This window comes from Phascolarctos cinereus, unplaced genomic scaffold (genome assembly GCF_003287225.1).
Source record: "Phascolarctos cinereus isolate Bilbo 61053 unplaced genomic scaffold, phaCin_HiC Scaffold_9;HRSCAF=440, whole genome shotgun sequence".
Classification (NCBI taxonomy): domain Eukaryota; kingdom Metazoa; phylum Chordata; class Mammalia; order Diprotodontia; family Phascolarctidae; genus Phascolarctos; species Phascolarctos cinereus.
This window is the reverse complement of record NW_027556402.1, coordinates 20,265,128-20,278,266: the sequence shown is the minus strand read 5'-3', so window position 1 is coordinate 20,278,266 and position 13,139 is coordinate 20,265,128. Positions and strand designations below refer to the sequence as shown.

General features: G+C 38.0%; 1 protein-coding gene across 1 annotated transcript in view; it reads right to left on the bottom strand.

Moving 5' to 3' along the window:
* The window catches only part of COQ2 (coenzyme Q2, polyprenyltransferase), a 47,554-nt gene that overhangs the window by 12,733 nt on the left and 21,682 nt on the right, over positions 1 to 13,139 (bottom strand). The window contains exons 2-4 of the mRNA XM_020988432.2: positions 10,007 to 10,173; positions 5,248 to 5,369; positions 448 to 533 (exon numbers count right to left, since the gene is read on the bottom strand). Coding sequence (XP_020844091.1) covers positions 448 to 533; positions 5,248 to 5,369; positions 10,007 to 10,173 — 375 coding nt within the window. The remainder of the gene's footprint in view (positions 1 to 447; positions 534 to 5,247; positions 5,370 to 10,006; positions 10,174 to 13,139) is intronic.

The following is a 13,139-nucleotide window of genomic DNA, read 5'->3' as shown; positions in this document are numbered from 1 at the left end:
AAAGTCTACAGAACTTAGAACAACACAATAGCCAGTGAGGACTTCAGAAGACGACCGAAACATGTGAACCAACTCTTACTAAAGAGGAGGAACACCAGAGGGGCAGAATGAGATGTGTTTTCACACGCGGCCAAGGTGCTGATTGGTTTTACTCAACTAAATCTACTCTGTATGAGGGAAAGGTTTCATTTGTAGAGGATGGGAATGAGTTAGTAGGTTGTGCTTAGAAAGAAGGAAAGAAGGAACAGAAGGAGAGAAAGAGAGAGAAAGAGAGGGAAGAAAAAGAAGGAAAGAAAGAAGAAAGGAAAAGGAAAGAGAAGGAAGGAAGGAGGAAAGGGAAGAAAAGAAAGAAGGAAAGAAAAGGAAGGAAGGAAGAACAAGGAAAGCGCACCAATAAAACATTTTTAAGAGAGATGATGGGTAATAACAGAGTAATTTCAAGCTCACCCAACGCTAACTGCGGCCAATAAGTAATTCTTTTCATCAGAGGATAAATGACCACCAGAGACAATGATGCGGCTCCCAGTGCTATACTGAAATGAAGAGGAAATGGAAGAGGTCAAATATGTACCATCTGATACAGCTCCTTACAGAAACTGATAAATACTATAATGAACTTACAGGTAAGAGGAGCAGTCATGAGGTAACACAGAAAAATTTCCTTCCTAACTCTGATTTTCAAGCACGTGCAGTGTTCTTCCTAGTTCCTGAGTTTTCCTACGGCACTGGAGGTAACAGAAGATGCCACTAAAGAGTTGGAAAACCACACAGCCCTTCTTTTGCATTAAGTCACCTTGGCTGAATATAAGCCAACTCAAATTTATGGTAAATGAGAGGTCTATAAAGAATCAAAAAGAAAACATCTCTATGTAGGCAGCTGGCAGTGCAGTGATTAGAGCACTGGGTCTGGATTTGGGAACTTGAGTTCAAATCCTGCTTCAGGCACTTATTTGCTGAGAGACCCCAGGCAAGTCACTTAACCTATGTCTTCCTCAGTTTCCTCAAATGTAAAATGGGGATTATTAATAAAGGCACCTACCTCCTAGGGTTGTTATAAGGTTATAAGATGAGATAATACTCACAGGGTGTGGCACAGAGTAGGTACTATACAAATACAAGCTATTATTATTATTGTTATTATTACATCTTAGCAGAGGTTCTTAACCTCGGTTTGCAGATCACCTAGGAGTTCAAAGACAGATTTCAGGCAGTCTGTGAACTTGGATGGGGGAAAAAATGACACCTTCCTTGATTCCTTCTACTATCCTCTGTGGTTTATTTTTTGCCCTTAAAGACAAGATTCTGAGGAGTCCCCCCATGGGCTTTACTAGCCTGCCAGAGAGGTCCCTGAACAAAAAAAGCTAAGGAATCCTTGATTTATGGGGGATCATAACGATCTCAGGAAGCACTGTGCAGAATGTGGTTTTTGTTTTGTTAATGAATATCCTGCAGGCTATGCAGACAAAAGGGCTGTTTTCTAAAATGTGCCACAAAAAAAACCTGATTCCTTTGGATTTATTTACCCTTTTTTGTCACTGCTGAAAAACAGTTCCTTTCTCATTCATTAAGGAAACTGAGTCAAGGCCTAAGTTCTGTCTCTGCAGCCAACCCTTAACAAAGAGATAAGTGGGCAAGTCACTAAATTTCTCTGTGCCTCAGCCTCATTTACCCTACTAGAGAAAAAAAAATAATTTCTTCTTCTGTCTACTCTTCAGGGGTGGTTACTATAAATAGAACATGTAAAAGTACCGAGTCCTTAGAAGGACCGGTGCTTTCTGTATTAAAAACGGTTCAGAAAGACTGATACGTGCAAACATCTAAGACATCTCCAAAAGTCTCATGATGGAAAATGATATCCACATCCAGAAAAAGAAGTGGAGTTTCAGGGTTTTTTTCCACATTAGCCATGTTGCAAGGAAGAATTACAACCAATAGGAGGAACCACCAGAAAGAGGAAACAAAACACAACAGAAGGAAAAAAATGGCAAATAGCATGCTTCAATCTGCATTCAAACTCCATAGTTCTTTCTCTGGCTGTGGATAGCACTTTCTATCATGAGACCTTTGGAGATGCCTTAGATCTTTGCATTGCTGAGAAAGGCTAATCTATCAAAGTCCGTCACTGCATAAGGTGGCTGTTGCTGTGTACAGTGTTCTCCTGGTTCTGCTCGTTTCACTCAGCATCAGACCGTACAAGTCTTTCCAGGTTTTTCTGAAGTCTGCCTGCTCACCATTTCTTATAGCACAGTAGTATTCCATTACATTCATATACCACAACTTGTTCAGCCGTTCCCCAATTGATGGGCATCCTCTCAATTTCCAATTCTTTGCCACCACAGAAAGAGCTGTGATAAATATTTTTGTGCATGTGGGTCCTTTTCTCATTTTTATGATCTCCTTAGGATACAGCCCTAGAAGTGCTATTGCTGGGTCAAAGGTATGTACATTTTTATAACCCTTTGGGCATAGTTCCAAGTTGCTCTCCAAAATGGTTGGATCAGTTCACAACTCCACCAACAATGCATTAGTGTTCCAGTTTTTCCACATCTTCTCCAACATTTATCATTTTCCTGTTTTGTCACATTGGCCAATCTGATAGGTATGATGTGGTACGTCAGAGTTGTTTGGATTTGCATTTCTCTAATCAATAGTGATTTAGAGCATTTTTTCATATGCCTATAGACGGCTTTGATTTCTTCATCTGAAAATTGCCTGTTCATATCCTTTGACCATTTATCATTTGGGGAATGACTCGTATTCTTATAAATTTGACTTAGTTCTCTATATATTTTAGAGATGAGGCCTTTATCAGAGATTCTGGTTGTAAAAATTCTTTACCAGTTTTCTGCTTCCCTCCTAATCTTTGCTGCATTGGCTTTGTTTATGCAAAAATTTTTCAATTTAATATAATCAAAATTATCCATTTTGTATTTCATAATGTTCTCTATCTCCTGTTTGGTCATAAATTCTTCTGTTCTTCATGAATCTGACTGAACTGATGAACTATTCCTTGCTCTTCCAGTTTGCTTATAGTATCAGCCTTTATATCTAAACTATGAACCCATTTTGACTTTATTTTGGCATGGTGTAAGATTTTGGTCTATGCCTAGTTTCTGCCACACTCTTTTCCAGTTTTCCCAGCAGTTTTTATAAAATAATGAATTCTTATCCCACACGCTGGGGTCTTTGGGTTTATCAAATAGTAGATTACTACAGTTATTGACTTGTTCACTGATCCATTACTCTATTTCTTAGCAAGTACCAAATAGTTTTGATGATTACTGCTTTATAATACAATTTAAGATCTGGAATGGCTAGGCCACCTTCCCTAGCATTTCTTTTCATTGAACTATGGAATTTGAATGCAGATTGAAGCATGCTCTTTTTTTTTCTTGTTTTGTTTCCTCTTTCTTGTAGTTCTTCCTATTGCTTCTAATTCTACTTTACAACATGACTAATGTGAAAATATGTTTAATAGGAATGTATATGTAGAGCCTATATCAGATTGCACACCATCTTGGGGAGAGAAGCAGGGAGGGAGGGGGAGAAAAATTTAAAACTTAAAAGCTTATGGAAGGAATTGTTGAAAACTAAAAATAAATTAATTAATTTAAAAAAAAGATTGATACAGAAAAAAAGAAAGCAGAACCAGAATAGTCATGCAAATGAAGGCCACCTTCCAAGACACTGGAAATCAAAATGGCGACGTGCCATGTCTTTAACGTACTGTCCTTTCATATGAGGTGGTTTGTGGCTGAGTTAAGTCTGCTTAGAATTCTGAGACAAAAAGTTACTGAAGCAATGACTTTTTCTTGAAGTTATGAGACTGTCATTCATTTTGAATGGGACAATCTGTAAAATACTGGAGAGATAGGAACACTAGAACTATACAAATATAATTTATATTTATAGAGAGGAAATGAAAATTGAATCAATAGCCACAAGGTCATGTGTGGTCATCTGCAAAGAGAACCCAGAAAGATAAGAGGAGGGAGAGGTAAAAGGACAGATTTCAGGACACTATCAGCTAAGCTTGAAATATGGAAGTGATGATGCTATGTTGTTATTGAGGAGTAATTCCAGCTGAGCAGAGGAACATCTTGGAAACAGAGAATTAGAGAAGAAACCCACCAGATTGCCTCGTTTGGTTGAAATGTCATGCTCAGTAAAGCCCAGCAGGAAACAACTCGGCTTAGCAGTTAGTATCTGTTTAACACAACAGCTATGTGCATCAAAGAACTTTTATGGACAGCCATTATAAATGAAGGAGGACACCAAAATTTAAATTTCCAGCGTTTTGAGTTACCCCAAGCTCATGGGTTTTCCTCACAAAGGACAAAAGTAACCATAAAAGATAAAATAGATACACCCAATTACATAAAATTAAAAAACTTTTGCAAGAACAAAATCAATGCAGCCTGAATAAGAAGAAAAGCTGCTGAGTGGGAAACATTTTTACAGAAAATATCTTACAAAAGTCTAAGACTTATAGAGAATGGATACACATATATAATGAGAACCATTCTTTGAATCAATTCTGTTTTTATTTGTCCAGTTCTTTAAACATTTACCTTTGAAGTTTCATTAGTATACTGCTAAAACTGTACATGAATTTAGGTAGTATCACTTTAATTTTACTGGCATGGCCTAACAACAAACAATGAATAGCTCTTCAATTATCTGAGTTTTCTTTTATTCTGCAAAGGTTGCACGGTAGTTATATCACTATAAGTCCTGAGTACGTCTTGGTAGGTTAACTTCCAGTTATTTTATGTGTCCTACGGTTATTCTAAATGCAATTTCTCCATCTATCTCCTTCTGCTGAGTTTTGTAATATATAAAACAGCCAATGATTTTTGTCAGTTTATTTTTAATCCTGTTACTTTATTAAAGTTACCGTTGCAATTAAGTCTTTCACTGAATTTCTAGGAGTTTCTAGGGAAACCACATCACCTGCAGAGAGAATTCTGTCTCCTCTTTTCCTATCTCAATTGCATTTTTTCCTTGTCTAATTGCCATAGCTAGCATTTCTAACCATATCAAATAACCACAATGACTATGAAATGCTATGAGTTCAATGCTCACTGTACCTGAGGTCATTTTCAAGAAGAACAATAATGTCTGTACACTGGCTACATGACCAATAAGCATACTTAAGGGCAGAAATAAAGCAGCTTCATGTCACTATTTTTCAAGTTCAAAATGACAGGTTTTTCATTCATATTGGGAAATGCATATTAAATGTACCTGTAATAATTCAGACACAGGAGTACACACAGTGCCAAGCTCAGCTGTCCTCCAAGGAAAACCAAAGACTGAAAAGTTGAAATATCCCCAGCAGCGATTGGTCGATTTGCTGTCCTTGTAACCTTCACACAGAAAAATCAGATTCTTTACTAAAAGCCTCATGCAAAGATAAAACCCAGTATTTGAGATATAGCCAAGAACCAGTAATTCAGATTTGAATAAGCTTGGAAAAAACACAATTAAGAAACTTATAAAAAAATAAACATCACTCCATCCCTCCCCTCCCCATAATGTAACTTATATACTCAGCCACTCATTTTACCATGCATACAGTCCAACTTCCATACAGGAAACGGGACAGAAAGTAAGTGGGTTAAGGATACTGGGGACACTTGGATATAGGGGGATGGAATGGAATTTGGATTAAACTGCTGTCATACTAACAAGGTTTTGGAGCAAGGAGTGCACAAGACTAGTGTTATAATAACGACTCCTGCAAGGGTGAGGGTGAGTGAGGAAGATATTGTTGATATGAATACGCAATAAGAGGATTTCTGCAGGGCTACCTGAGGACAATCTTTGACTAATTCTAATTACAGTAACCCAAATCTATACCCAAGGAGTAGTTGCAAAGTGACTGTAAGTGTAAAAAGAGACACAGATGTTATGGGCATCTCCTACAAAATGAAAATTTTAAAAATTATTTTTCCAGTATAACCAAGGACATTGACTATATCCATGTTAACATCGCTGCTCACTAATCTTTCCTTTCTGAGTTAGCAGTTTTATCTGAAGTTGGCCAGTCACGACGACCCTTGCGGGTCAAATGCCAAAACGTCACAGGAGCAGTGTTCGGTTCTGAGCACCACTGTTTAGGAAGGACACTGATCAGCTGAGAAGTGCGTCCAGAGGAGGGTAGCCAGGATGGTCAAGGGTCTTGTGTTCAGGACTTACAAGGATCAGTTAAGGAGCTGGGAATGTTTGGTTTGGAGAACGACTCACAGGGACATGGCAGGTGTGTTCAGGCAGGCATCGGGAGGAGGGATGAGCCTAGCTCAGTTTGGCCCTAGAGGGAAGATGCAGGAGCAGCGGGTAAAAGAGGCAAAGACACAGATTTAAGCTCGATGCCCACAAACACCTCCTCACAATTACTGCTGCCCCAAAGTAGAGTGGCTTGCATCAAGTGGTGCTCCCTCCTTTGAAGTCTTCAGGTAAAGACTGAATGACCGCTTCTCTGATACGTTGAAGCGTGTGGTCTGACCTGAATGGGCACTGGGGTCTCTTCCAATTCTCAAATTCAACATGGATGGTAACAAAATAACTTTCTGTGTAGGCACAAACAGATCTATGACTTCACATACAATCTCCTTTTATTGTTTTTCTTTGTACATGGAAATGTTCAGACTTGCTGATATTTGTCAAGATCAGGTGAATAAAAAAATGACATTAAAATCCTGGGGAGGAAAAAGGTGTATGGACACAACTATCACACGGGCAAATAGGCTTTAATAGTTGTGCTCTTGCAGAATAAACATGAAATTCAATTCTCCCCAAATTAATCATCAACACTTACAGGCTTAAAAAAAAATCAAAGAAAATACTAAAATTTGGTTTTGTAATTTTATAATTGTATTAGTCAAGATCTCTTTTTTTGGGAGGAGGGACTTGCCTCAACTTATTTAATTATTTAAATTAATTAATTTATTTAGTATTCTTCCTCAGTTACATATAAAAACTATTTTTAACATTTATTTTTAAAACTTTGAGGTCCAAATTCTCTTCTTTCCTCCCTCTCCACCCCCATCATTGAGAAGGCAAGCAATTTGATATAGATTATACATGTGTAGTCATGCAAAACACTTCCATAATAGTCATGTTGTTTAAGACTAACTATATTTTCCTCTATTCTGTTCCTTCCCTGTTTATTCTATTCTCTCTCCTTTAACTCTATCCTTCCTCTAAAGTGTTTTGCTTCTGACTGCCCCCTCCCCCAGTCTTCCCCCGCCCTGTATCCCCCCGCATGCTCTCTTACCCCCTCCCCTCCTACTTTCCTGTAGGGTGAGATAGATTTTTATACCCAATTGAGAGTGTTATTCCCTCTTTGTGCCAGTTCTGATGACAGTGAGGTTCACTCACTCTCCCTCACCGCCCCCTCTTCCCCTCAACTATAAAAGCTTTTTCTTGCCTCTTTCATGCGAGATAATTTACCCCATTCTACCTCTCCCTTTCTCCTCCCAGTAAAATCTTCTCTCACTCCTTAATTTTATTTTTTAGATATCATCCCTTCATATTCAACTCACTCTGTGCCCTCTGTCTATATATATTCCCTCCCACTCCTCTAATACTGACAAAGGTCTCATGAGTTATAAATATCATCTTTCCATGCAGGAATGTAAACAGTTCAACCTTAATAAGTCCCTTATGATTTCTCTTTCCTGTTTACCTCTTCATGCTTCTCTTGAGCCTTGTATTTGAAAGTCACATTTTCTATTCACCTCTTGGTCTTTTCATCAAGACTGCTTGAAAGTCCTCTATTTCACTGAATGTCAATTTTTTTCCCCTGAAGGATTATACTCAGTTTTGCTGGGTAGGTGATTCTTGGTTGTAATCCTAGCTCCTTTGAACTCCAGAATATTATATTCCAAGCCCTCCAAGCCCCTGATGTAGAAATTGCTAAATCTTATGTTATCCTGATTGTGTTTCCACAATATTTAAATTGTTTCTTTCTGGCTGTTTGCAATATTTTCTCCTTGACCTGGGAAATCTGGAATTTGGCTACAATATTCCTGGTAGTTTTCATTTTGGGATTTCTTTCAGGAGGTGATCGGTGAATTCTCTCCATTTCTATTTTACCCTCTGTGCAGGGCAGTTTTCCTTGATAACTTCTTGAAAGATGATGTCTAGGCTCTTTTTTCGATCATGCCTTTCAGGTAGTCCAATAATTTTAAATTATCTCTCCTGGATCTATTTTCCAGGTCAGTTGTTTTTCCAATTAGATATTTCACACTGTCTTCTATTTTTTCATTCTTTTGGCTTTGTTTTATGGTTTCTTGATGTCTCATAAAGTCATTAGCTTCCATTTGCTCCATTCTAATTTTTAAGGAATTATTTTCTTCAGTATTTTTTTGTGTCTCCTTTACCAAGCTGTTGACTCGTTTTTCATGATTTTCTTGCATCACTCTCATTTCTCTTCCCAATTTTCCTTCTACTTCTTTTACTTGATTTTCAAAATCCTTTTTGAGCTCTTCCATGGCCTGAGACCAATTCATATTTTTCTTGGAAGCTTTGGATGTAGGAGATTTGACTTAGTTGTCTTCTTCTGAGTATGTGTTTTGATATTCCTTGTCACCAAAGTTTCTATAGTCAGAGGTTTTTTCCATTGTTTGCTCATTTAATTCTTTGTTAAGGTAGGACTCTGCTTCCAGGGTGGAGGGTGCATGGTCCCAAACTTCAGGGGTTTTGAGTAGCTGTTTTAAGAGATACTTCTAGAGACTTGTAAGTTTTCAGTTCTTCCAAGACAGTATTTAAGGAGAGGTGTTTACTCCCCTTTGGGCCTCTGCTCTGGTCTGTGAGTGACCACAAACACTCTTTCCTGCCCTAGAACTGTGAGGAAGGTCCCTCCTCCACTGCGGCCACGAGTTCTGCTATGCCAGTGCTCCTTGCCCTGGGACTGCCACCCAGGACTGTGACCTATATCCGAGTATGGGCAAAGCAACAGAGTCCTGTCTGTGCTGGACTATGCTCCTCTCTCACCAAGGTGTGACCTTCTAAATTGTGTTTGGTGTCTGTGGTCTGAGAAGTCTGAAAACTGCCACGGCTGCCAGTGACTCAGTTGTCCCAAAGCAGGCTCTGGGTTTGCTGGGGCTGGTCTGTGCTGGCGCAGCCTGTGTGGACTGCGCTCTTCTCTTACCCTGGCACAACAGACCTTCCAGGTTGTCTTTGGCTGGAAATTTGTTCCTCTCTGTATTTCTGTGGGTTCTGCTGCTCTAGAATTTGTGGAGAGTCATTTTTTACAGGTATTTAGAGGGGTCTGGGGGAGAGCTCAGGAGAGTCCCCACTTGGCTCTGCGCCTTGGTCAAGATCTCTCAAAAGTACTTAATCTCTTTAAAATCTACCAGAGTAAAACCTACTTAAATAGTTAAGTCCCTTCAAGCTCTAACTTTTATGATCCCATATGTTTTAATGAACCTTGGTGCCTCTTGTGAGGGAAAAGCAAGATAGCTAATAGAAGTCATTTTAAATAGAAAAAGGAGTCACACTCTTGAGTAGGGACTTAAAATAGGCATGATTTGTGCAAGAAAAGGTACGATCTGTGGCATTTAAATGACAGGTATTCACAGGTAATATTGTTCCAAGCTCAGTACTTTTTGTATCAGCCAAAAGGCTGGAGGTTTGCTGAGTCAAAAAACAGATGGTGCTGGGAAAAAAGTACTAAAAACCCTTACCAAGACCAGTCTGTGAATTTCACATTTCACATCAAAAACACACATCAAAACAGACCTTTTATCACTTTGCACATTTTTTGGAAAAAATAAAACAAACTCTGGCTGATTTTTATCAGATTACAGAGAAGGAAAACATGTTTTAAAATGCTGCATTTTTGAATATTTCCTCTTTCATACATAGCTAGGGCTCTGAAGTCATTCTGTAATTATAGCATTAACGAATATTCCACATATGTAAATTGCTTTACAACTTAATTTATAAAATTTAGTTAAGCTCTTGGTATTATCATAATATTTAGGAAGGCTTTCTTTACCTTTCTGTCATAGTCCTGATCCCACATGTCATTAATTGTACAGCCAGCTCCCCGCATCAGTATCGCGCCAGCGCCAAAAAGGGACAACACATACCAGTCTGGAAAACAGCCTGGCTCTGCTGCCAAGCCAATACTCCAGGTACAAGGCAAATACAACAGCCAGGTTCCTAAAACAAGCCAGAGAGGCAAAAATTACAGATTAAAATGAGTCACTACATGATTCTGATACTTTGCATGGACTGTGATTTCACTGCTGTGGGCACTTCCTCCCTTATGGCGGCAGAAGCATTTCTAGAACTGTATGGCATAATACTGGCGACAATGGACATCATCGCTTTAACTCTGGTCTTCTTAGAAAGGTGTCTAATATTTCTTTATTAGAAACAATGCCAGCTCTTGGCTTTAGACAAACACTGTATGTCATAATATGGAAAGGTCTGTTTTTATTGCTAGTAATTTCCTTTTCAACATAAATGAGTGTTTTATTGTAGGAGTTTTCTACTTTTACAAGCATATCTTGGAGATACTACAGGTTTGTTTCTAGACTAGTATCAGTAAAGCGAATATTGCAATAAAGCCAGTTACATGAATTTTTTTGGTTTTCCAGTGCATATAAGTTATATTTATACTACACTGTAGTGTATTAAGTGCGCAATAGTATTATGTCTAAAAAACAATGTTTGCCTTCATTAAAAAATACTTTATTGCTAAAAAATGCTAACCATCACCTGAGCCTTCAGCAAGTTGTAATCTTTTTACTGGTGGAGGGTCTTGCCTTGATGTTGACTGCTGCTGACTACTCAGGGTGGTAGTTACTGACGGGTGGAGTGGTAGTAGTGATTTCTTAAAATAAGACAGCAATTTCATATTGGTGTTCTATGTGGAGCCCCAAAACAATTATAATGATAATATCACATATAATAATAATAATACTAATGAAAAAGTCTGAAATGTGAGAATTATCAAAATTTGATACAGAGATATGATGTAAGCATATGCGGTTGGAAAAATGACACGATACTTACTTGATGCAGGGTTGCCACAAACCTTAAATTTGTAAAAAAAAAACCCCAAAACACAAAAAAAGCAATATCTGCAAAGCACAATGAAGTACGATAAAATAAAGTATGCCTGTACTGACATAATCATATGGTTTTATTGTCATCAATATGATCACTTATTACCTTTTTAGTTTCCCAAACACTGAATCATTCCTACATGCCTGATATAAATCCAAGGTAGCCACAATAATCTGAAAATACTGTTATACCCTCTTTGTTAATATTTTAGTAAATTTTTTGGCATCACCATTCATTATTAACCTATATTTTTCTTTTTCAGCTTTCTCTCCTCCTGGTTTTAGGAAAGATTTTTCCCATGAAATAAAGGTTTTGTACACATATGAAGAATTCAGAAATTTACTTTCCAAACTTATTTGCACAGGCCCAATTACTGGCTATTTTCGAAAGTCCCTTTGACACATGGAAGCTGCATCACTACACTGTCTCTATTATTTGAAAGATTAGGGCTACCTTGTTCTATAGTACCTGAATAATTTGAAACCTGCACTTACTTCACTGTGTGCCCCATGCCTGGAATGTATCCTTTCCTCACAGAATTCCTCTCTTTCAGATTAAGTACCACCTTCTACATTATTAGTCCAACTACCATTGCCCTCCCCTCTAAACTGGATTTAATTCTTTTGTATTTATTCTCTTTTGGGGCTGTTAGGGGGTGCAGTGAATATAGCACTGGGCTTGGAATCAAGAAGACTCATCTTCTTGAGTTCAAATCTGGCCTTAGCCACTTTTGAACTGTGTGACTCTGGGCAAGCCACTTAACCTTGCTTGCCTCAGTTTCCTCATCTGTAAAATGAGGTGGAGAAGGAAATGGCACATTGGTCCAATATCTTTGCCAAGAAACCCCAAAATGGAGGCATGAAGAGGCAGACACCACTGAAATGATACAACAATTTATTCTCTTTATATTTATTCTGTTTATACTTACACATTGTCTTCTCTATTAGAATGTAAGTTCTTGTGAATGGGGACTGTTTCATCCATTGTATTTGTATTCTTAGTGCCCAGAACATAGTAGGTGCTTAATAAATGCTTGTTGTTTGATTTTTGATTTTTCTAAGCCTGTATTTCTCTACAATTCAAATCTAGCTTTTCACCTTAGTTTATCCTCACAGGGCCAACAGAAAGTAGAGAACAAAAGAAAAGAAAAAAATCACATAAGCAAAAAGAGAAGAATGAGAAAACACTTAAGCCTAAAGTTCTATTGCTGGATGGATTCTATTTTCCTACTACCATAGAAAACACTTGTAAAACCTAGTGTTGCATTTCTACACGCAAAGACCTCATTCTACTCTGTTTCTAGCTAGAGAACTCTCTCTTGCTAGTAGAAGCAGTCCACATCTTCTGCTAGCGAAGCTGTTCCTTCTGTTAGGGAGAGGAAGGCTGTTTGGCTTCCCCACCACCTGATGTATAAAAGGTCCAGCCTGGGGGAGTTGGAGATCTTACCAGCACTCTTATCACCCCATGGGGAATATCTTGATTTGGCATGGCTGGCTGTCATAGTCAATGTGAAGACAGAATTATTTTTTATTTAAATTATTATCTTTTCAACTCTTTGAAATTCCTTCAAAAAGGAATTGTATCCTTTTTTTTTTATCTTTTATCATCAGTAAAGTTGTTTTTATTCTATTTTAAGGTCCCTGAATGCTTTATAATCCTGAGCCTGAATTACTGGATTGGCCTGAGTTAGGCCTGACCCAGAATATGCTGTGTATCCTCTTTTATTTCAGGCACGCAAATATAGCTCCCCAAGGGTAGGCGCTTAAAAATTCCTTCTCTGAAGCCAACCGACAAGACGCAAGGTATCTCACTTGACAAAATAATATTCCGATTTGCTGAATAGAGTATGCTTTATTAAATTAAAAAAAAATTTTTAAGTCAACATTTATCTTTTTTCTCTTTCCCATTCCCCCAAGGGAAGAAAAACCAAAATCCTTATAACAAATATACACAGTTGAGCAAAGCAAATATCCATACTGACCATCCCAAACTGTGTGTTTCATTTATTGTATGTTTTTACGATTAGCTTTAGGAGGTTGGCCCTACTCTGTGAC